The sequence below is a fragment of the Chrysemys picta genome, chromosome 5 (assembly GCF_011386835.1).
Source record: "Chrysemys picta bellii isolate R12L10 chromosome 5, ASM1138683v2, whole genome shotgun sequence".
In the NCBI taxonomy this organism is placed as follows: domain Eukaryota; kingdom Metazoa; phylum Chordata; order Testudines; family Emydidae; genus Chrysemys; species Chrysemys picta.
In genome coordinates this window covers 124,049,523-124,075,502 of record NC_088795.1, presented here as the reverse complement: position 1 = coordinate 124,075,502, position 25,980 = coordinate 124,049,523, and the positions used below count along the sequence as shown (strand labels likewise).

At 42.5% G+C, this 25,980-nt stretch overlaps 1 protein-coding gene across 5 annotated transcripts in view; it reads left to right on the top strand.

The window, feature by feature from the left end:
- Positions 1 to 25,980, top strand: part of CFAP99 (cilia and flagella associated protein 99) — a 101,460-nt gene that overhangs the window by 6,631 nt on the left and 68,849 nt on the right. For 3 of the 5 annotated variants that reach the window (XM_008175511.4, XM_008175510.4, XM_042845557.2), the window contains 2 exons: positions 15,081 to 15,225; positions 19,255 to 19,349. In XM_008175511.4, the coding sequence (XP_008173733.2) occupies positions 15,081 to 15,225; positions 19,255 to 19,349 (240 nt within the window). Of the gene's footprint in view, positions 1 to 12,013; positions 12,067 to 15,080; positions 15,226 to 19,254; positions 19,350 to 25,980 lie in introns of those variants that run through there. The other 2 variants (XM_065597118.1, XM_065597119.1) reach the window with 2 other exon arrangements.

Sequence of the window (25,980 nt, the reverse complement as noted above, 5' to 3'; positions counted from 1 at the left end):
TCTTGGCAGTAGATATCATGGACCACACAATGCTTTTATTTACACGTGGGCAGTCCCTTTTAAGTCGCTGAAGTGGAATTGTACCAGTGTAACAGAGCAGATTTTGGCATGAAAATTATATAATGAACACTTTTTATTACATTTATTTCACACCTGAACTATATTGACTCAAAATAATTTTGATAGGAAACTTCATCTGCTCTTCATACAGCAAAGAATAAGGAAGTTTAAATTGTTCATTCACAATTTTGGCAGAAGGTTGGAGGAAAGGAGGGAAAGTGTTATGTCAACACCTCTGTATTTCTCTTCACATTTATTGAACAGTTAGATTGTACCTCCCACTCTAGAGTGGGAGTGGGAAAGACAAAAGAAGCACCTGCTTCCATTATGGACAATGAAATCAACCTTCCTGACACATCCTTTTTAAAAAGGAGGAACAGAGAGGACAGCTGAATCTAAGGATATGGCAAAAGTCCCTATGATACGTGCACTGTCTAAATTCTCCTATTTCTGTTTCTTTACTCTCCCTCCCCCGAGTATTTTTGCTGTCATTTTATCCCTGAAAATAAGATCCCTTTTTATATACAACATTTTTATAAAAGTCACTATAGAAACCATGCAGTTATTACTCATTCTTCAAGGAAAGCTTTCTTGATTGTGATTTATTCTTTCCTCTTATTTTGCATAATGGGCTGTTATCTGGGAGGGGGGGGGAATAGACTTTAGCACCTGCGTATATGATTTCTTTCCACTCTTTTGTCACCTGTCATTTGTATTTTATCAGTGCCACAGAAATTCTTGAAAGTCAGAATTAAAATATTTTGTGCTTTACTATCAGTTAAATTCCAAATTGGTATTATACAAAGTCTTTCATTATAAATAGATTCTTCTTGCAAGTCAATACTTTACACTTCTGATAGTAAATTCTTTTTCTGCTTGATCTCCAGCAGTCCTTATTTAAGCTGTGTTATTAATTTCCTAGTATCTGTGGATGTTTGTATTGCTACAACGTTCTTTAGTCATGGAAGGAGTGGAGTTATTCTGGATATATATTGGTGTGTTTAAGAGCAGAATTTGGCCCTGTATTTACAAACTAACTATAAAACACTATCAATCCAAATATCATCTGACTGGGTTAGTCATAATTGTGAGTTGCTATTTAAATTTCATTTTATTATCTTGCAAGGTGCCCTGAGATGCAAAGAATAAAAGGTAGCTCTAGCAGTGTACTTTTGATTAGATTTGATGCCATCTACAGTACATTCTGGGATAGGTCTCATTTACACAGTTTGCTTTGATAATGCATCAGCAGAGCCTTGCAGTCACATCTGGAAAAAAAATCTCTCTTCGGAGTTATTTATTATTTGCATTACTGTGTCACCTAGGACCCCTAGTCATGGGCCAGGACCGCATGGTGCTGGACGCTGTATAAATAAACAAAGATGGACTCTGCCCCACAGAGTTTGCAGTCTAAATAGAAGACAAGAAACAGCAGATGGATACAGACAAATTGGGGAGTTTGAAGAAACAGACAGTCATCCCCGTGATACATAGTGGTCACTGCACTCCAGCAACCTAGTGACCGAGGATGTGGAAAAAGCTAATGTACTCAATGATTTTTTTGCCTCTGTCTTCACGCACAAGGTCAGCTCCCAGATTGCTGCACTGGGCAGTACAGCATGGGGAGAAGGTGACCAGCCCTCTGTGGAGAAAGAAGTGGTTCGGGACTATTTAGAAAAACTGGACGTGCACAAGTCCATGGGGCCGGATGCGCTGCATCCGAGGGTGCTAAAGGAGTTGGCGGGTGAGATTGCAGAGCCATTAGCCATTATTTTTGAAAACTCATGGCGATCGGGGGAGGTCCCAGATGACTGGAAAAAGGCTAATGTAGTGCCCATCTTTAAAAAAGGAAAGAAGGAGGATCCGGGGAACTACAGGCCAGTCAGCCTCACCTCAGTCCCTGGAAAAATTATGGAGCAGGTCCTCAAGGAATCAATTATGAAACATTTAGAGGAAAGGAAAGTGATCAGGAACAGTCAGCATGGATTCACGAAGGGGAAGTCGTGCCTGACTAACCTAATTGCCTTCTATGATGAGATAACTGGCTCTGTGGATGAGGGGAAAGCAGTGGATGTGTTATTTCTTGACTTTAGCAAAGCTTTTGATACTGTCTCCCACAGTATTCTTGCCACCAAGTTAAAGAAGTATGGGCTGGATGAATGGACTGTAAGGTGGATAGAAAGCTGGCTAGATCGTCGGGCTCAACGGGTAGTGATCAATGGCTCCATGTCTAGTTGGCAGCCGGTTTCAAGTGGAGTGCCCCAAGGGTCGGTCCTGGGGCCGGTTTTGTTTAATATCTTTATTAATGATCTGGAGGATGGTGTGGACTGCACTCTCAGTAAGTTTGCAGATGACACTAAACTAGGAGGCGTGGTAGATACACTAGAGGGTAGGGATCGGATACAGAGGGACCTAGACAAATTAGAGGATTGGGCCGAAAAAAACCTGATGAGGTTCAACAAGGACAAGTGCAGAGTCCTGCACTTAGGACGGAAGAATCCCATGCACTGCTACAGACTAGGGACCGAATGGCTAGGTAGCAGTTCTGCTGAAAAGGACCTAGGGGTCACAGTGGACGAGAAGCTGGATATGAGTCAACAGTGTGCTCTTGTTACCAAGAAGGCTAACGGCATTTTGGGCTGTATAAGTAGGGGCATTGCCAGCAGATCGAGGAACGTGATCGTTCCCCTTTATTCGACATTGGTGAGGCCTCATCTGGAATACTGTGTCCAGTTTTGGGCCCCATACTACAAGAAGGATGTGGAAAAATTGGAAAGAGTCCAGCGGAGGGCAACAAAAATGATTAGGGGTCTGGAGCACATGACTTATGAGGAGAGGCTGAGAGAACTGGGATTGTTTAGTCTCCAGAAGAGAAGAATGAGGGGGGATTTGATAGCAGCCTTCAACTACCTGAAGGGGGGTTCCAAAGAGGATGGAGTTCGGCTGTTCTCAGTGGTGGCAGATGACAGAACAAGGAGCAATGGTCTCAAGTTGCGGTGGGGGAGGTCCAGGTTGGATATCAGGAAAAACTATTTCACTAGGAGGGTGGTGAAACACTGGAATGTGTTACCTAGGGAGGTGGTGGAGTCTCCTTCCTTGGAGGTTTTTAAGGCCCGGCTTGACAAAGCCCTGGCTGGGATGATTTAGCTGGGAATTGGTCCTGCTTTGAGCAGGGGGTTGGACTAGATGACCTCTTGAGGTCCCTTCCAACTCTGATATTCTATGATTCTATGATTCTATTGTCAAGTTTTTTGTACACATGACAGCAAATAAGAGTTTGAAGGAGAGATGTGAAGGAGAATAATGAAGTAGCATTGTGGATGTTTGCAGAAAGCTCCTCCTCCCAATCACAAGGGGCAGCATGGGAGAAAGCACAAAGATGATATGAGCAAATGTAACCAATGGAGAATGGAAGTTGGAATCATTGACCAGATGGACATGGGAGTCAACACATCAATAGTGAATAAGAGATAAGTAGGGTAGGGATAGGTCATGAAGGGTCTTGAAAGTAAGGATAAGTAGTTTGATGCAAGGCCCGCTGGCCACCTAGGAGCTGGAGGGACATGCCGGCCGCTTCCTGGGAGCTGCCTGAGGTCAGTGCCATCTGGAACCCACACCACGAACCCCCTTCTATGCCCCAACCCCAGGATAGAATCCCCTCCCGCACTCAAACTCTCTCCCGGAGCCCACATCCCCACCTAACTCCCTGCCCCAGCCCTGAGCCCCCTCCTGCACTCCAAACCCCTCATCCCTTGCCCCACCCCAGAGCCCACACCCCCAGCTGGAGCCCTCATCCCCTCTCACACCCCAACCTCCTGCCCCAGCCCGGTGAAAATGAGCAAGTGTGGGGGAAAGCGAGCAATGGGGGAGGAAGAGGGTGAAGTGAGCATGGGGTGGGGCCTCAGAGAAAGGGTGGGCAAGGGTGTTTGGTTTTCTACAATTAGAAAGCTGGCAACCCTACTTTTATCCAGACCAGAGAAGAGGATGTTTCAGTAATCAAGACACAATAGGATGAGAATCTGGATGAGAGTTTTAGCTATGTGAACTTAGAGATGTTTTTCAGAAACAAATCAACAAGGTTTAGACGTAGGTTGGATGTGAGGAACTGAGGGAAGTGAGAGCCAAAGATGACACCATACAGCCCTGAGTGACTGGCAGGGTGGTGGTGGTGACCACAGTGATCACGAGAGTAGGTAGCAGGGAGGGGTTGGTCAGGGAAGATTACGAGTATTATTTTAGCCATGTTGAACTTAAGCTGACCATTAGGCATCCACAAAATGTCAGAAAGACAGGCCAAGGTTTTAGATTTTAATTCAGGATTCTTACTCACAGAGATGATGATTGTGAATATGCTCTGAAGGGAAGGTTGAGTTTGGTCTTCAGGGAGAGAGTCAGGGAGCTCCTTTGAGCAAGCCAGGTTGTATCTCCACTCACCAATCCACCAGTAGCATAGGGTCAGCCCTGGGGAGACCTCTTGCCTACTATATTTTCAAGTTAGATGGTAAGAAGGGATTGTGTAGTGAATTGGAGGAAAAGAAGAGGCGGTCAGACAAATACATGTTAAAAATGAAGGAGAGTAAAGTGGCAAGAAAAGAATATGAGTAAAATTCAAAGGGACACAATTGCAGTGAAGATATGCCAGCCTTGTGGACACTTTTTTATAAATAAGAGAAAACTCCTACTCCTTGTGTTATGATATTTCTAAATGAAATGTGGTTAAGGATTTCTATTTGTGGATAGCAGCAGATAAACATTGTTTGACATGTTTAGAAATCAGTGATCAAAATTAGTCTATAATTGATTCCGCATCTTAACCACACTAGATCTCTTTTGCTGAATAGTTAACATCCCTATGCTGTGTATGTCATGTTCTAAAAGGGATTTTTTCCATGCATTGGTACTGTAGAAGGGTGAACTCACTGCTAGAGCACCTCCTCCTGGCAGGGTGTGGTGTAGCAGCTCTCTCCTTGCTGCAATCCCACAGTGGTTCACCTCGTCTCATGGTTTGACCCTCCAAACAGGTCACTTCAAAGTCTCTCCCCTTGTGGGGTACCAACATCTTAAACGAACAGTGTCCCACACAACACTGGTCATCAATACACCATCTTCCACGCTCCAGGGCTCCTCTTCCTTCCATGCCTCTGTCAGAGAAGGGCCCCAGGGATTCTACCTGGAATCTTTTAACCCAACTGAAAACCAAAACACAATGAAAGCAACTTCTGCCCCCTCCCTCAGGCTTAAACTTTAATCCATCCTGGGTCCTTCCTAGCTCTCCATTCCTCTAAAGAGGAGGAAGAGTTACCGCAAGAGTTACCTCCCTGGATTCTAGGCTTTATTCTGGATCCTCCACATCTGTCTTCCTCTCAAGGCCATCTGCCTGTCAATGGGCAAATCTCTTAGCCCCACTGCAGGAGTCTCCTTCACCTCTGCTGCCCTCTTCCATCAGGGCCTCTCTAAGGGTGTAAAATCACTCCTGAAGCCCCTCTTAAGTTAAACGTCCTTCTGAGTTTCTTCTCTGGAGATCCAGGTCCTACCATTTTGTCAGGGCTCATCACCAGAAGTTGCTCCACCCCAGTAGCTTTTCTGGGTCTCTCCAGGTTCTACTCTTTACTACTGAGAGGGAACTGGCAGAGTTTGTCCCTTACAGCCTCCCTTTTACTCTAGTCTTCCTCTCTTTATACAAACCACCCATCTCCTTTCCACCTGGGCTTCATTTTTTATTAAGCCTGGCCCACCCACCAGGTGCAACCAGATGGATTAACTAGCCTCTCCAGGCCACATTAACCCTTTCACCATCTGCGTGGGATAGATATCCCATCACACGTCCCTTTGAATTATCAGACTTAATCGACTCTTAAGAAGAAAGCTACATTTTGATTTGTTATAATTAAATTAGTTGCAACCTAAAGATTTATTATATTTTAAATTAACTTAATTAAATTGGCAGGAATATTTTCAGTGAGAACATAGGTTAAATAGTACAATATACAGTTTGTAGTCACAGCAGACAAGCTGTTAATTTTTTTAAACTTTGATCTTGGACACTCAGACTGTGGGCATCAAAGTTCATAAAACCAGATGCTAACTGCAAGCAAAGGCTTGTGTTTATGTGGTGTGACCTTTTTGACATCAAAGTGCATTCAGTCTGATTAGCCCAGTTAACACTTCAAACTGAATTTTCTGAAAATTCATCTTGATTCTTTTAGATAATAAGTATAAAGCAGTTTAATATCTGGTACTCACCTTCAAGGCCACATCCCTGCTGACATTTTGTACTATTCTCCTGTCAATACTAATACTCCTTCTAATACGCCTTCCTAAACAATCCTTTGATATCCTTCTTTATGGCTTCTTCATTCCACATTTTGCCCATGTGTCCTAACTAACCTCCCTCTCTTCATTCAAACACTTATTCCATGAAGTCTAGCAAAGACAATCTGTCAAAAATAGCTCTGTCTTATCCAGAGTGTTTTTAGGAAAAGTTATATTCTGGTCATTATGAATAGGGCTAACGTCATGAAAACATAATAACAATGTGAAGTGGCACAGGTACTGTTGTGGACCCAAAATAATCCTAATTTTCCTGTTGAAACTATTAGAACCATTAGCTTTTGCTGTAGTAACAGATGACATTTTAATATAGCACTCAATCTGGCAAACCCTCATGCAGATACCCATGTCAATAGCCCCTTTACAATAATAGAATTACTTGCCTAAATTAGGGTTGCAGGATCAGACCCATAGTTTTGACTTTTGTAAATCCAGCATAATTAAAAAGCTCACTGCTCTCATTGGAAGTTCACTGGTCTAGTCCTTTGTCCCCACAGTGTTGCTATTGAGTTCAGCCTGTCTATTGGCCTCTCCTGCAGTACATGCTTTAATTTGGCAAGAGGGTTCAAGGTTCTCCATTATTCTGGTTCAGTTATGTATGTCAGAGCCACCCACTCACTCTGAGCAAAATCCAAAAATGTCAAAAATCACAGATTTATTTTTAAACATGAAAATCACTTGATGTATGATTCCTGTGATAGGTGTTACAAAACCTTAATTATACATGTCTGTGTATCATTTGTGACCGATTTTTACATGTAGATTGTGAGCTCCCTGAATAAAACCCATCTTCAATGATGCTTGTATAGTGCAGAGCACATCATTAACATTGATTTAATAATAAATACAGTAGTGTAAATCTTTCCTATAACTTCAATGGACTTTTGATTAGGCCCTTAGAGAGGAGTAACATTAAAGCCTGAAGTAATATAAACTAATCAGATCACATGTAAAGTGAGTGTATTCTGACTAGAAGTAGCTGAGTTCAGTGTAAACTACTATTCAAATCTCAGGAGGTAAAAACAGCTTTATCTGTATGTAAAATATTATCTCCCCTCTTGAATGTTAGTTTAAACTTAGAATAAGGATTTCCAGCCAGGGGATAAAAGTTGGCCCTTCTCTTCCTCTCTCTCCACCCAAAGATAAACCCTCTTTTCCTCCTCTTTCCCATCCTTTTCCCCCTTATTAATCTCTTGAAGAAGACACGTTGCTAGCCCTTTCCATCTCCTTCCCCCCTCATTGGCAAAGCTCCACCCCATTACCTGTCTATCTTACGTAACACTACTTCTCCTACTCTCCTATGTTGAAAGTATTGTGCTCATTCCCCCCTGCCCCAGCCTGCTCGATCCCAGTTCTCCTCTGCTGGTTCCTAGTAGAGCAAAAAGTCAGGAATCAATAGTGGTAATGGGCGCATTAGGAAGGCAGGCTAGGAGAGGTGAGGGATTCCTACACAGAAGGAGGCAATGCCAGTGAGTACATATTTCAAGCAAGAGTCAACCTGCTTCATCTTCTTCCCAGCACAGAACTCTCCATGCCTTTAGGAACTGGTCACTTGCAAGGTATTAAACACTTGAGAATTAGCCAATACTGAACTTTCAAAATTCAAGGCCAAAATGGAGAGACTTTCAAATGTTTCTGATGATAATGACATCCTGAATGTATGTAACAATATTTCATTTATTCTCAATGTAGCCAATGCACAGTGTAGTAATCGCTAGATTACCAAACACAAATCTCAGAACATCCAATAGGCAATCTACCGTACATTGACTGCTCTGCCACAAGGGCTGCCACAGTCATTCCACACCTCACAAACTGAGGTATGAAAAAAAAGTAACTGAGTATGAACAATGACTAAATGAATGGGTGACCTGTCCTGGAGAAGGTCAACAGACACAGGCTCTGTCAGAACAAAGGGGTGAGGTGAGTTCCAGTGCCCTCCACTGAGAATACCTTCCCCCCAGGCTCAGCAATACAGACCTGGGGATAGACAGCTTCCATGTACTAACTAATCTCAACTGCCCAGTTGCAATCAGAAGAGAGAGGTGGCATCTAATATACAGAGGACCCAAACCATAATGAGCTTTATATCTCAAAACCAACAGCCTAAATTGTACCCATAAACAATTTAGAAGCCAGTGCAATCTGTGGAGCTCAGGGGTAAAAAGCTCCTTGAATGAAACACTTGTAATTAAATAGGAAACCATATTATGCACTTGCTGAAGGTTCCAAGTGGTCTTAAAGTGTAGTCTCAAGTAAAGCACATCGTTGTCAAACATGTAATCTGGAAGAGGCAAAGCTGTGGATGTATGTGGTCGATCCATATCCAAAAGGAATAGTTAGCCTCCTGCTAATCAAAGGGGAAGGGAAATCTTTTGGTTACTTCTGCTGTCTGGATATTCAAAGGCAATTGAGAATCCAGTAGGACCTAAGTTGCCAGCTTCAGTAACAAAATTGATTGCAATTGAGAAACTAGATATAATCAATTACAGTTTCTACGGAAATTTCCCCAGGCAAACAACTTCTAACCTTTGCCTTATCTAGAGGGACCCTCAGCCAACTAGCTCTAATCAGAGCTCCAATCTCAGATAGACACAGGAATCAAATCCTCCAGCAGAAGCAGTCTGGAAGTAAAAGCTGCAGCAGAGCCAGTCTCCGGGTGACCTAATGCCTGCAGCTGGCCTGTAGTAGGCTGCCTGATTGGCTGGAAGAGTACTCAGACCTGCTATTCAGCCCAGCAACAGTTTAGTGTCTGTTTCAAGCATTTGCCTATGGCTACAATAGCTCCTCTGCCTGGTTGTTCCCAGCCCTGCTTTTGTCTTGGACCCGGCCTTGCCTCATTTCAGGTAACCCAGTTCTGACTCTTGGCTTTATCCAGACGTCAAACACATAGTAAGTACCCTATTAAATTAAAAACCAACTTGGTAGATTTTCTGTCCAGGAGAGAGGACATTTTTGGTATGTGGTCCATATAGTCTTTAGACATTAAAGTTCTGAGGCACAGTTGACCCCAAACTGCTCCTCTTGTCAACACATTGCTTAGCCTCAAGCCATGTACTGATTTTTTGCTTTTTTGCCCATTGTTATGATGCAAATAGGTGCATCATTTCTCTTTCTGTAGAATCATAGAATATCAGGGTTGGAAGGGACCTCAGGAGGTCATCTAGTCCAACCCCCTGCTCAAAGCAGGACCAATCCCCAACTAAATCATCCCAGCCAGGGCTTTGTCAAGTCTGACCTTAAAAACCTCTAAGGAAGGAGACTCCACCACCTCCCTAGATAACCCATTCCAGTGCTTCACCACCCTCCTAGTGAAAAAGTTTTTCCTAATATCCAACCTAAACCTCTCCCACTGCAACTTGAGACCACTACTCCTTGTTCTGTCATCTGCTACCACTGAGAACAGTCTAGATCCATCCTCTTTGGAACCCCCTTTCAGGTAGTTGAAAGCAGCTATCAAATCCCCCCTTATTCTTCTCTTCTGCAGACTAAACAATCCCAGTTCCCTCAGCCTCTCCTCATAAGTCATGTGCTCCAGCCACCTAATCATTTTTGTTGCCCTCCACTGGACTCTTTCCAATTTTTCCACATCCTTGTAGTGTGGGGCCCAAAATTGGGCACAGTACTCCAGATGAGGCCTCACCAATGTTGAATAGAGGGGAATGATCATGTCCCTCGATCTGCTGGCAATGCCCCTACTTATACAGCCCCAAGTGCTGTTAGCCTTCTTGGCAACACGGGCATACTGTCGACTCATATCCAGCTTCTCGTCCACTGTAACCCTTAGGTCCTTTTCTGCAGAACTGCTGCCTAGCCATTCGGTCCCTAGTCTGTAGCAATGCATGAGATTCTTCCCTCCTAAGTGCAGGACTCTGCACTTGTCCTTGTTGAACCTCATCAAATTTCTTTTGCCCCAATCCTCTAATTTATCTAGGTCCCTCTGTATCCTATCCAGGCCCTCCAGCGTATCTACCACTCCTCCCAGTTTAGTGTCATCTTCAAACTTGCTGAGGGTGCAGTCCACACCATCCTCCAGATCATTAATGAAGATACTGAACAAAACCGGCTCCAGGACTGACCCTTGGGGCACTCTGCTCGATACCAGCTGCCAACTAGACATGAAGCCATTGATCACTACCCATTGAGCCCGACAATCTAGCCAGATTTCTATCCACCTTATAGTCCATTCATCCAGTCCATATTCTTTAACTTGCCGGCAAGAATACTGTGGGAGACCGTATCAAAAGCTTTGCTAAAGTCAAGGAATAACACGTCCACTGCTTTCCCCTCATCCACAGAGCCAGTTATCTCGTCATAGAAGGCAATTTCTGTACTGGGACTATCTTCTGTCTCTGCCCCTGTTAATTCAGGGCAACAGAAGAAGTACAGTAAATGGAGGCAGGTGATTGAACATGTACACTATAGAATAACTCCTGGTCAGAGCACAGCATTTGATCATTCCCTAGTGTTCTGTATGTGCCAGATTTTATATGGCCTCTAAGTAACACTGTAGGCACTTCTGTCTTATGCTGTTTGTGGATCTCTTCCTGTTTCATCATTCTTCCTACTGCTCTTCCTCCTTCAAAAGTAAATAGAGTAAAATTATACCTTTTGTACTCGGGGCATCTCAGAGCGTTTCATGCACTAATAAATTGAATGCCATGATTTTAGACAAATGGAGATTCCAGTATTTTTTGCTCATGAGGATTGGGGGAGACTGGAGAGTGCTTATTATTGGAGCCTTACTGATGTCCTCTTATTTTTTCTCCTGAGGGTGTTAATTTCATTTTTGCCTCTTAGGGAGAATTCCCTTCAAATACACTCTTTCAAATGATGGAGTATGATCTGGGGCTAAACGGCTTTACAGATCTTCAGTGAGGAGGTTAGATTTCTGAGTTTTTCCTATCAATCCTATTAAACGATTAAGTTAAAGACCAGTAGCTGAACGAAACTTGCAGTAGAAGTTGAGGGTGCTAAGTACTTTACAGGAGGTCTCAGCACCTTGCAGGATGGAACCCACAATACTAATATTAATTTCCTCATATTTTCATTTTTTTATTTTCCTTCCACTTCTCTAGTCTTTTCTCCCCTGACTTTTGTATGCCCCCTCATTGCCATCTTTCCCATGTTGGCTCCTTCTTTCCCAAGTGTGTCCTCTGCCCTTCTCTCCTCTTTTAGCTACTCTTTGTGCAGAGCCTTGATTAAGGGTGCAGCTGAGGTCCCACTTATGCTGACTCCAGCCCTTAGCTGCTGGCAGGACTTTTTAAAGTTACATGATCCCTATGGTCATGCAGCAAATTTCAAGTGTGGTTCTACTATGCACCTTCTTACCCAACAGATATTTTTCCAATGTGTATTTAGAATCATATTTGCTGACTTCATTGACAAAAATAAATTTTTACTATTTTTTTAACTCCTATTAGCCCTGCAAAGTCAATAAAGCTGAGAAGAACTGAGCAGGACTCTATTTCTACTTGTGTACCCCTGACAGACTATTTGCTAAATTCCAACCCCAGAGCTAATCAGTTGCACTTGTGCAACCTCAGTGAGGGTAATGAGACTGCAGGAGTATAACTGACTTTATAAATTGGCCTGCAGAATTTTTATTAGTGATGATCCACAAGAAGAAAAGTACCCAGCTTCACTCTCAGAACCTAGGCTGAGTTTGCAGGGATGGTAGGTAAAAAAACCCATTTTTTATGTGTTCACTGAATATATTTAATCTGAAAGACAGTAAAAGAAAATAAACCTGGAACTTCACAACTCCATTTTTATAAACTGACTTTTCAGATTAGAACTATACTTTAAAGCCCTACCATTTATTTGTCCTCACTTTCAAGGCCCTGTGTTGTGATGAGCATAATTATATTTCAGGAGGTGTTTGGTATGGCTCTTTTCCAAAGCCCAGTAATGCCACTCTTAAACTGAATGGTAGTCACTGCAGAAGAATAGGAGTCACACCTTCACTCTGCTGTCAGAGACAGAGTACTGGATGAGGTGGACCACTAGTCTAATGCAGCATAGCAATTCCCCTGTTCCCACCCCTCAGGGCAGGCATTGACAATGCTGCTTACAAGTGAAGAACTGACAGAAAAGCCATTTTGCAGAATAGCTCATAGAGCCTTAGACATTAGAACATGCTTATTGAGAGAGAGAGAGAGAGAGCACATTGGCCCTCTCTCAATAAGATTATCCCTTTCTCTTTTTAAAAGGTACCATGAGATCTTTAACTTCTACAAACACATCTTTGAAAAACAGGCAGCAGAAGCCTTGATTTAACATCTCATTGAAAGGCAGTCTGCCACCACAGTTCCAATAGCTCCTAATGATTTGCAGTCCCAGCTTTGGGTATGAGCCCATGTCCTAATAATAATTGGACTTGCACACATTATTTTGTACCAACAGAGTCATATTGACACTTAAAAATGACCAATTTTCTCCATAAACAAGGACCACTACCACTGAGAAGGAGAAATCAAAATCTGGACTATATCTTTTCAGAAGATGCATTTAGCTTTGTTTGCTTCTTGCTAGCATCTCTAAATCAAGGAAGCATTATTTCCCTGGCCCTCTTCCCCAAATCAGTTGCCCTCCTTGTAATTTGTTTAATAGAAAATTGTACTGGGCATCAGACTATTACAATATTCTAAAGGTGGTTTAGAATGGAAATATTTTCAATATAATAAAATGCATTTGAAAGGTTGTTCAGCATGAGATTCATCTATGCAATTCACCACCACAGATCCCTCCATGCCACTTAAACCTTGCAGTGGGGTTGTGAGTGGAGGACACAGGTAGAGTGTCCATGCAAGGGGGCCTCTGAACCTTCTGTATATTGCACAAAGGGTTTCCAGGCAGGTGACTGTGACGGGTTGGACCCCCCATCTGGGATGCCACCTGATGTACTGGGGTTTCACTGAGCCTGCCTGCTCCACTAGCCTGGGCTCCCTCTCCCTGTTTTGCTGAATCAGGCTCTCCGGCCTCTGGCAGCACACACACACAGGTAGGGACACACCAGCTGTGGAATCACCCAGAGTCTGCAAGCAGCTCTCTATGGGAAGATTCAGCTAGGAAATTTCCCAACACTCAAGTGCAGACCCCCTTTGGGGAGTAAACCTAAAATAATATTGTCTTGTGCTGTATAGAAAGATCTGTACAGCGCAAGCTCATAAAAATGTACCCTCTCCCGCAATGTGGAGTGAGATATGCACAGCTTTTTGCCCTCCCCCCCCCCATGAATTGCACAAACTGGGTTTTGAAATAAACTAAAACCAAGTTTATTAACTGTAAAAGATGTATTTTAAGTGATAAGGGATAGCAAACAGAACAAAGCAGATTACTGAACAAATAAAACAAAACACGCAAGCTAGGCTTAATACACTCAAGAAACAGATTACAAAATGTAATTTCTCACCCTAACTATTGTTTCAGGCAAGTTGCAGAGTTTCTGTAGCTTAGAGTTCCAGTTATTTCTCTTTATAAACTAGACTCAGCCATTGCCTTTCCCTCAGCTCAGTTCCTTTGTCTCTTCAGGTACTTTCAGCTGTCTTTCTTCTTGGGCAGGAAGGCAATAGAGTCCAGTTTGCCTTACTCCCCAGCCTTAAATAGAATTTACATAAGGCGGGAAACCTTTGTTTCCAGAGGAAAAGTACCAGCAGTGTCCAAGGTAGTACTTTTTACCAGGTGACATATCACATGACCTTGCAGTGTCAAAACAACCATGAAACCAGGTTTATTTGCAATGTCCACAGGAAGGAACTCCTGGAAGATGGGGGGGATCCACATCTTCGAAGGCTTGTTGTCTTTTTCCTAATCGTCCATTAAGGCTGATTGCTTACTATCTGGTGGGTTTCTCCAAGCATAACCACAGTTGTAATTGTAACATAGTCAATATTCCTAACTCCAGATACGGAAATGATACATGCATACAAATTGGATAATCACATTCAGTAAATCATAATCTTTCCAATGATATCTTACATGAGCCATCTTGCATAAAATATATCTTAGTTATGCCATATTCATATCATAAGCGTATTTCTATAAAGAATATGGAGCGTCACATCACAGTGACAATGGAGACCAATGAGGTAATATGCACAGAATCTGCATTAACAAGGATCCTGGGACTTGCACATGCAGAATGAATGGTATGGATGGCCTGTGGCCACTTTCTCCATCCTATAGGTTGAAGTAGCAACCTCAGAGGGGTACTTCCCAGGGCCCCTGCCCTGATTCTGGGCTTGATTTCACCTCCCCAAACTACACACACTTTACCTGCATACAGCCACATTACTTGGCATCATGTAGGTAGCATGAATTTCCCCCTGCAAGAGCAAAATCTCATTGGAGGTTCCCCATTCTATTGGGTGAGTTAATCATTGATCACAGCTCAAGGATGATACATTACATTACATTTACATTTTCTTTGCATTAATTGTTGACTTTCACACATCATTTGAGGTTTTTTGATAAATGCATGTCAGAAGATTAACTGAAAGTCAAAGATTTTTTTCTTTTAATTTTGCTTTACAAAGGCCATTAACTTCTTAGTTGTATGCATCTTTAAAATAATTATGCCTCCTCCACCTCAGTCAGTGCTGTTTGATGTAACAGTTTGTTCCCTGAATTCATTCATCACTACTGTTTTTGTTTGTTTGTTTGTTTTTGTTTGTTGGGTATCCTTCTAGACCCTTAATGTGACAGATGGAGCATTTGTGTTGGAGACTCTAGCTGGATGTATTGAATATAAACCTTTATTGGACATAGTAGTCAATGCATTTTTTGTTCGGGATGGGAAGCATTGCCTGTTTTCTGAGCGCAATCTCTATGTGGGTAGGTATTCTTTTAAGCTACATAATGTAGTATAACTATGGAACATTAAAAAGATGCATTATTTCAGTTCAAGTGTTATGATTAGATTATATGATAAGCATTATCATTTTGCTCAGTGCTGTACAAAATATAAAGACTTGGTCATTGACCAGTGATCTTACAACCTAAAGGCCAAATCCTGAAATCCTTTCTCAGTCCAAACTCCCACTGATGGGAGTTTTGCCTGAGTAAGGTCTGCAGAATTTGGCTGAAAGTTTGATTGATGGTACAGTTCACATACATGATCATGTCCATCACTAGAAGAAAATAAAGTATCCAGGTGGTGCAGATTTCACTTAAACATTTTTTTCAACAGCCTCTGTGCTGTCCCACTTTCGGGGTCTAGCACGTCTATCATCACACTGCAGAATTGTATAACAAAGACGTGTCTGCTGAGAGAGGGATCTTACAGGAGCACGCACATGCTAGGATGACCACCTGAGTTCCTTTACCACTGACACAGACCGCTAAACAGAATTCTCTCTTTTCTGTGAACTAGTTAGCCTATTTTATTATTAGGTAGGCCCAGATTTTTAAAGGTATTTACTAGGCATTTTTCCATTTAGCATTGTAATGCTTAACTGACTTAGACTACAATATGGTTTAAGTCACTTTTAAAAATGAGACTTAGGCTCCTAAGTCAATGAGAAGTTCTTGTAGTGTCCCAGTGCACAGTTTTCTTGACCTTTCAGGGGTTTAAGTCTTTACTCTATGCTACTGAAACCACTACGGCATCAAGTTCAGCACCATCAAGAACATCAACTCCGATCCTCTTCCAGCACTAGAGGAACCTTCTTTGGCACTGAGAGCTTTCCTGGTATGGACCTTATCTCAGGCCCCACCACCTTCAAGGATACCCATGGTTCAATCAGCGCAGATAAAACCAGCGCTGTTGGCGCTGGCAACATTGCCTCCCCAAAAAGAGTGGCATCTGTATGATGACTGTGAGGAGACTTCTTCAGAGGAAGTGGAGCAGTCAGCCATCAAGTATTATACCAATGGTATGTCCCCTGAGGATCAAACTGGGACTTTGTCTCTCCTCATGATGAACAAAAGCAATTTCAGGAGCTAACAGAGAGAATTACTAATACCCTTTAGTTACAGACTGAGGGGTCTGCACTATCTGATACCCTTTTTGACATCATGGAATTGCAGACAAAAGACAAAGTCACTTTTCCTAATCTCCCAGGACTATTCAAGCCAGCAGAAGACATTTGGCTCTTTTCTATGTCCTCACCACTAGTATCAAAAAGGGCTGATTGTATGTATCCTATACCTTCAGAGGTCCAATTATTGTTACAACATCAATTGGCTGATTCCATGCTGATCTCTACAGCCCAGGAATTATCTAAAAGTAACAGAGCATCCGTGACTGCTCCCTTTACAGAGAGAAGGATGTAGACTGGATGCCATTGGAAGAAAAGTTTACTTTTCCATGTCTGGGTTGCCAAGTGGCAAACTGCCAACTCTTGTGTTCAGATATAACTATGTGTTATGGGACTCCATTAACCCTATTCAGTACTCCTTATTGGATGAACCAAGGGAAGCAGCAAAGTTTGGTCACTGAAAATAAACATACCCAGGACTTGCTGAGGGCAATTTATGACACTTCTGACTCTATTACCAGAGCTATGGCCACTGGCATTGCTCTAAGGAGATATTAATGGGTTAGGTCATCAGGCCTTGCTGCAGAGTCCCCAAAACTGATAGAAGAACTCCACTTTGAGGCTTCAGCTCATTTTAGTGATAAAATGGATAAGATTCTGCAGAAATTAAAACCAAGCGCATTAAAGCCCAGTCTCTAGGGCTTTTCCAGGCCTCATCGCTTCAGAAAAGAAAATTCCTTATATGTTGTTTCAGTTCCACAGGTAATCTCCTTCTGTTCAGCAGTAGCAGAGCACTCAATCCCAGAGAAGATATCAATCTTCTACCTTTTCCAGGATTGCTCCTGCAAAAAGTCCATGATACAGACTGCATATTGTCCTGCTGCTGGTGGCTATGCAACATTGTGGGCAAGACAGTTGAGAGCCGCACACTTCTATCTCTGCAATTTGGACCACATCTCTTGACCTTCTGTGATGCCTGGTGCAAGTTCACTTTATATTGCTGAGTACTAGATTCCATCAGAGGCAGTTACTCAATCACATTTTATACCAAGCCTTCTCACTTCCATCTCCCTCTCATGAGACACTTCCATGGGAGGAAATAAGCTCCATTCCACAAACGGATCTATAGAAGGGGTTCCTCTAGTGCACCAAGGGTAGGCATTTTACTCCAAATATTTCCTAGTGCCCAAAAGAGAGACAGTCTGAGACCCATCCTGGGCCTCAGAAACGTAAGCAAATTTATGAAAACCTTCAAGTTCAGGAAATGAATAGCTAAATGTGAACCTCAGCTATCATGATTCAGATTCATTGTACATCCAAGAAAATTTTGAATGATACCTAATTATCCACACTTCTCCATCATAAACAAAAGGCTTATGTTTTTCAGTGTCTGAAGCACATAAATTTTACCATTAAGCTGAGTATTGCTGTTATTGGATTGGCAGGACTGGTCCTGTCAAAGACCTCCGTTAATCAGAGGGAAGTGTGTGGGGGGGGTGTCCCTGAATATTTTCCCTTATCAACAAGTTGAGAGACTAAAGGTCATTGGCTTAGATTTTTCTAAGCTGCTTGTGACGCTCCTGGCCAAGCTTCATTGACACTTAGATTATCAAAGCTGCTTATCATGGCTGTTGCTATATGTGAGCAGATTTGAATTTAATAATGCTCTTATAAGATACATCTATATTCCACTAAGACCACTTAAATGCGTTGCTATGCTGAAACAGAGGATTGAAATTCTGTTACCATACACTGAGTTGCCTCCAGCACATTGGTCAAGATGTACTAATAGTTACCATGCTGTGGTATCTGAGATACTACACTATAGGCAAATCAACTAAAGCCTGGTATGTTCCTCAGGGTTATCACTGTGCTACTAGGGTTCCTTAGCTTCACAGGATCAGAGAAACACCATAGAAGCTTCTGCCAGTTTTGGGGACAACTCTACACTTCTCTACCTTTTCCTTTATTGGCCCCTGTTTGCTCAGGACTAGAACTGTGTGGGGACTGCAATTTCACAGGAAGCAATATTTTTGGGGGGGGAAATGTTTTGGATCAATTGAAATGTTACATTTAAATTTAAACTTTTTAAAAAAATTTCTACATAAAAGAATAAATTTCAAAATGAAAAGTTGTATTGAAATGAAAAGTTGAAATGTCCCATTCTGAAAAGTCTAAATGGAATGTTTTGAGCTTACCAAAATGCTTTTCTTCCTTTTTTGGGAGCAAAACTTCATTGAAAGCAACACATTCCCACAAAAAGTTTCAGTTCCAAAGAAACAGCATTTCCAACAGAAAAACATTCTGTCAGAAAATTTTTGACCAGTGGTACTCAGGACCCATTTGGTCCCTTTCCTCCCCAGCACCTTGGCCTACCTTGAGTTCTGTTCCTGCGAGGCACAGAACATCTTTAGGAGTTTAGCTTTAGCCCTACAGAGCTTCTAAACTTTGCAGGAGTTGATCTTCCAAATATGCAAACTTTCAATTGTCTGAAGGCTATCCCACTGCCTTCAAATAACTGGGGTTTGTTTTGTATTTTTCTGTAGTTAAAAGACCAGATCTTCAGCTTGTGTAATTCCAATGGAGCTATATTGATTTACACCAGCTGAGAATCTGGCACAAAATAGGAAATAACTATAGTATCTGAGAGTCTACTGTGATAAGATAAACAGGGATGTCTTTTTAATTGCAATCATTATATAGCCCAGTGATACAGACAAAAGTGAAAAAATATTTCAAAGTTATTAATTATGAAAGTGCCAAAAGTGAGTCGTGTGATTTGGTTTCAGCCATAGCCATGGTCAAAATCCAAAAGTATAATAAATATAAATACTTTCTGTAGCACATTGCCCATTGTATTTTAAATATATGTGTCTTTTGATAGTTATTTGCTATTTGGCCACTTTTCAACTGGAGGAGCTTGGTCTTCAGCAATTCAGCAGAATTGTCAAATCTCTGGACATTGCTAAAATGCATAAGGTAATGAAAGTAATTTCACTTTAGCAAAAATTTTAAACTAACATCACACCGTGTTTTCATATTGTTTGATTAATTATTTTTGAGTCTATAGTTCTTTGCTGTGATTTTAAAAACTGTGGGTACTGTTCTTCCTTCACTTACACTCTGAACTTTTCAGCTTCTGAGTTAATTTAAATAAGACTATATGAATGTCTTTTGGTTAAATTATGGGAAATCAATGTTCTGCTAGCACTAAACTGCTGTACTTCCAAAGTCATGCTCAGTTTATACTACATGTTCATGATTTCTTTCCATGTAAAGCAATAAAAATTATACTACATGGATGTACCACAGGTAAGCTCTGATTGTCTAGATGTCTTAGGAGACATCCAAAACACTGAGGTTTTGGGCAATTGGTATTTCAGTTCATAAATAAATCTGGATTCAGGGGAAAGGCAAATTTCAGATAACTGGGATTTATCTGCATAGTCTTTATACTTATTACCCTGCACACTCATTGCCTTTCCAATGAGCATAGTTGTCATATAGTATAAGAGAAGGGAGCAGGCTAGGCTGGCTGCGTAGTGCTTGGAAAGGCCTTGGCATGGAGTGTTTCCATAAAGTCAGTTCAGACAGTAATGATGTCGTTCATTAATTGTTAGAGATAAGAATAGAGGAGAAGTGGCTAGGAAGATTATCAAAATCTGATGGGCAAATGACACTTCTGTTTGAAAAGTTCTCCCAACCCCCAGGCCTCTTTGTAAAGATTCCTGGGGGAAAACAAGTGGTTTGGACACTTCTGGAGTTCATGTGGCTATCAATAATATTTTACTTTGCACAACATCTGCTTTCTAATCCATACTAGTTACCGCTCAATGATTCCATTCTCTTAACCTTATATGGCTGGAGTGCCAATGTCACTGACACTATTTTGATCCACACACATTTATTTTCTCCTTCCTTGTGTACAATATATCTATTCCATAAAGGAAGGTGTAGTATAGGGTGACCTTCCACACTGTTTCTTTTGGTACACATTTTTTTTTTCTACCTAAGTATCTTATCAGGCTGTAATCACTATACTATCTCGCTTTTCTCCTCTTGCATCAGAGAAGCATTTTTGTCTCCAGAGTGATGCTAGATTATATGAATGCACCTGCAGCAGAGGATTTAGAAGCATCGGTTGGTCCCCCAGTAACAGGGACAAAAACAACAGAAGGCAGATTTGCAGCCGTAGCAACAGCATGAGGATGGCAGACAGAATTCTGGGATACACTTTGAGGATGCTGACCTATAGACAACATGCTAAGATCCTCCTGTCCTGAGTTCATCTTGCCTTTCAGTTGAGATGCAAACCAATAGTTCATGTATATTACTTAAACAGATTTACTTTATCTAATGAAGATAAAAGGAGATGTTTCTGCAGATCATGGGCCCAATTGTGTGACTCTTAATTATGCAAGTAGTCCTTACTCATATCAGTAATCTTTTTGAAGTCTAGGGGACTACTTGAATAAGCTCTACTTGTGTGAGTAAGAATTGCAAGATGGGATCCGTATTTGAAAATGCTGATAAAATAGAGGAAAAACCCTCCCTCCATACCAGCATATGGCTGGGCATTTTGATTTAAGCAAAATAATTAGGGATACTAGACACATTTCAGTCTGAATGGAAAATTAGGAATCTATGCATTAGGAATCTAAACATGGAATCTATGCATGTGATAAGAGAACATACAAGAGCTCTTTAAGGCCCTATACAGGGATAGGTTCCAATCCTGCAATCTCAGTGGGATTCCTCTTATGAGAAAAGATGATTTGCCTATTGGTTGCAGGATCGGGACTTATTATTTTTATTAATCTGTATTATTCTTATATGCGTGTGAGGAAATTGAAGGGTTTGTATGTTGGAAACAAGGACAAAAGAGAGTAAAAAATTAAGAAAATAACTTTGAAATATATTGTGCCATTAGCCTTACACCTCTTTATTTTTATGGCATTTTAGCACTCTGCTGACTATAGTGCTGTGCAGCAATAACTGATCAGCACAAAAATGCATACTGACTTAGTGTTTTGTTTATTTTTAGCCTTCAGGCATCTGTTTTGTTCTGTCTCACATTCCGAATCCCTTCAACCTTGACCACTGCTAATAATAGTGACTTTGTTTGTAATGCGCTTTGAGATCTACTGGTGAAAAGCGCTAGGTATTTTAAATTATTATTACTGTATTAGGCATTATTACATGCATAACCCATAAGTTAAGATTGCCTAACATGCCCCATTATAAAAAGCAGTCGTGGCAGGTCCACAGGGAGCATGACAACCTGCTACCATTATCAGTTACTCTGTTAGTTCACATGGCTGAGGTCTGTGCTGTGTATATAAAGGTTCCTACCCTACTGATGACCCAAGTGGGTGTCAGTATGATTCCATGTGATGGAATTTTGTTTTTTTCAGTTTGTTTTTTTAAAAACCTAGGAAATACTCTACACAAAAACTACATTAAAATTATTATGGTTGCAAAGTGAAGTACATAACCAACTTCAATTCACCCCTCCTCCCCCAGCCTGTATGCATTACAATACTCTCTTTAATTACATGATCACATACTATTTTATTACTTCGGTAATATATTAAAGCATAACAGTGGGCAGGAATAATCCCTGGTGTAATTCTATTGGTTTCAGTGGAATTACATGAGGGATGAATCTGGCTCGTATTCTATGAGTAGTGAAACTTGGAGCACTTGAGGACAGGCTATCAGTGAAGAAATTATCTTTGTACCAGGCAGTGTGTTTTTCAAGATGAGTAAGCAAAATAAGGTCATTACCAAAATGATAGCTCTGTGACTTCCCTTACAGATTTGATACTGATAACATCAGAAGATAGGTGTTGTAATAGCAAAGACACAAATAATCACTAATGAGGATGCTACCTACTTACAAGTGACCAAAAGGAGGGCTGAAATGCAATGGAATTTTTCTCATGACTCATTAAATAATTGGTCTACAAAACACAAAAGTTCCCATTGTTAAGGAATGAAAAATGCACTATAGTTTCATGGGGCTGGATTCTACCCACACTTACACTCTGTGCAACCCTATGAGGTGGATCGTTAAGGCCGATTTGTGGACTTTGGCACAAACAATCTCCTAATCAGAGCTGGAGCTTGGCATACTCTGGAATGTGTGTCCAAGAGTGGCCTTCAAAGCCTTCTCTGGCATGGCACATAAAGAGCCTCTACAGACTCACGCACAAACCCCTGATTCCTCCTGTTTTGTCTGTCCCTGAGGACTCAGGCAAGAACACACTGGTCACTAAAATATACATTACAGTAGAAATATCTAATTATACCTTTCACAACTCTCTGTATATTTTAGACAACTCATAGTGTTTGATTACTTAATTACCCATTTTTCCCTAATAGAGTGTGAAATCTTCATGGCCAATATGTAATTGGACTAACAGCAGGAAGCCTCCAGGGACAATAGCCATCTGTTAAAGATGTATGTAATGTTGAAGCCATGTCGGTCCCAGGATATTAGCAAGACCGGGGGAGGGGAGAGTGATGTAATATCTTTTACTGGACTAACTTCTGTTGGTGAGGGAGGCAAGCTTGTCTCTCTCTCACCAACAGGAGTTGGTCCAATAAAATATGTTACAGGTTTCAGAGGGGTAACTGTGTTAGTCTGTATCAGCAAAAACAACAAGGAGTCTTTGTGGCACCTTAGAGACTAACAAATTTATTTGGGCATAAGCTTTCATGGGCTATAACCCAATTCATTGGATGCATGGAGTGAAAAATACAGTAGGCAGGTATAAATATACAGCACATGAAAAGATGGGAGTTGCCTTACCAAGTGGGGGGGGATCAGTGCTAACGAGGCCAATTCAATCAGGGTGGAGGTGGCCCATTCCCAACGGTTGACAAGAAGGTGTGAGTATCAACAGAGGGAAAATTACTTTTTGTAGTGACCTAGTCACTCCCAGTCTTTATTCAGGCCTAATTTGATGGTGTCAAGGAGAAGATCAAGAATGAGCTCTCAAAACTGGAGACTCTCATAAAAAAAACAACCTTCCACACAAACTTCCTCGTGACTGGACTTTACAAAAACTAAACAAGTCATTTACAACACACACTTTGCTTCTTTACAGAGGAAAAAGGACACAACTATCTAAACGCCTACATGCCACAAGAGGCCACAACAGTGGTACCCTTAACTCACCCAATAATATTGTTAATCTATCCAATTATACTCTTAGCCCGGCAGAAGAGTCTGTCCTATCTTGGGCCTCTCCTTCTGCCCCACCACCCCCACGAACATGATACAGGTCTGCGGTGACCTGGAATCCTACTTTTGCCGTCTCTGACTCAAGGAATATTTCCACCACACCACTGAACAGCACACTAACCCACAGAAACCTTCCTACCAATGCTACAAGAAGAAAGATTCTGCATGGACTCCTCCTAATGGTCAAAACAACAGACTGGACTTCCACCTACAGTGCTTCCACCAATGTGCACGGGCTGAAATTGTGGAAAAGCAGCATCACTTGCCCACGAAAGCTTATGCCCAAATAAATTTGTTAGTCTCTAAGGTGCCACAAGGACTCCTCGTTAAAATATATTAGTTCACCCATCTTGTCCCACCTGCTAAAGATAGCAGTTAGAAAATCATGAACTGGTAGTTGCTGCCAACTCAAGAACAAGAGTTGTTAAAAGTCAATTGATCTGAACTTATTTTTTTTATAAACTTTGTCTGCTTTGGGTAAGAACTGATTCATTATCTTTTATCGGTATACATTATTGTTTCATCTGCCTTGAAATGGTAGCTGCAAGCACCATGCAGAGGATGATTAAGCAAGATCCAGGGGGTCTAGTCCCTGCAGTCAGAGGGAGCTGAGACAGAGCAGTGAATCAGAGGCACAGCGGCAGGTGGTAGCGCAATGCACAATTGATTGCTGCCTGTTGGGGTGGGCTGAGTGAGAGGAATATCAAGGATGCAGGAAGGGAAGGAGGAAAAGAATCCATATGGAAAGAAGGGTCTGCCAAAGAGCATCAGTCCTTGACACCAGTATTGGTTTAACTAAATCAGTTTAAAAACACACCTTTAGATTAACTGGTGCAATTTAGTGTGTAGATAAGGCCTTCAGTACATCACCACTATGGAAGAATACTGTGACATTGGACATGATTCTCTTCTGCCTTGTGCCCTATGTCAGGGGTGGGGAACCTTTTGTCTATCAGGGGCCACTGACCCACAGAAAAAAATCAATCACAAATAAAAAGCAAGGGTCTGATCCAAAACCAATGCCGTTGACTACCCTGGTCTTTGGATCAGACACTGTGATGCAGTTCTTACCGTAAATCATCCCTACCATCCCCTGGTGTTGTCGTGTGGCTCTTCTCTGAATTGCCCCCCGGTTTGTCAGTATATTTCTGGGGGGCCCAGAGCCAAGTGCAGGAAGCCCAGGAGGGTGGGGGAGACTCCTCCCCAGAACTGGACAGAGAGGAGCTGTCCTCTCCCTGCTCTGGGGTGGACAGCCCAGTGGAGTAGCCAGGACAGGACACTTGGATGGGCCCAATGACAGGGAGTGGCATGGGGGGTGGGCGGCAGGATGGATTGGGGCCACCTCTCCCCCGCCCCCTCCAGCTGGCCTTGCGGGGGTGATGGACCCAGGCGCACCAGCCAATTGGGGGGCCCCAGGCACGCACCCAGCTCTGAGAGGAAATGCCGCTCTCCAGCGGCAATGGCTCCCATCCCACTGCCCCACACCAAGCCTGGTTCCCCAAGCGGCAGGCCTACCTCTTTTGAGCATTACTCTGCCACCGCTGGGCCACTCGCTTGCTCACCCACCCTACTCCCAGTGGCGAATTAGCCACTGGGCCAAGGGGGTGTGCCCAGGAGCCCCAGCCAATTGTGGGGCCCGAAAAAAATGGGAGCCCCGTGCCGGGTCAGGGTGCGGGGGCTTGCCCCATTCCGCCCACCTGGCGCTCCCACCAGGGAGCAGGGTCAGGGCACAGGGGCTTGTGTGTGGGCACGCCCCTGCCCCCAACCACCATCACCCCCGTCAGCTGGAGTGCCGGATGGTCAGAGCAGGGCGAGCCCCCGACCCCGCTCCCCAGCTGGAGCGCCAGATGTCAGAGCGGGGCGAGCCCCCAACCCCGCTCCCCGGCTGGAGCGCTGGACGGTCAGAGAGGGGCAAGCCCCCAACTCCGCTCCCCAGCTGGAGTGCCAGGTGGGCGGAGTGGGGCGAGCTCCCAACCCCACTTCCCGGCTGGAGCGCAGGGCGGGCGGGGTGAGGTGGGGCCGGATGAAATTAAGCAACAGGCCGGATCTGGCCCACGGGCCGTAGGTTCCCCATGCCTGCCCTATGTAATGACATTTACACCTGTGCAAAGTGTGTGTAAAATGTTACTGTGCTAACATGGTACTGTTTTACATCCAGATTGCACAGATGTAATGACAATATAAGATGCAAAGTAGTAGGGAATCAGACCTATTGATTCCACAGGGGAAGATCCTACATTTCCCTATATGCCGGGAGAATGTTTTGCTAGACTGGCGAAGAGGAAACATATATCTCATTGCTGTAGAGCTAACAAAAAAGTGTTCCACAAAAATTAGACTCACAAATAAAACAACATTATC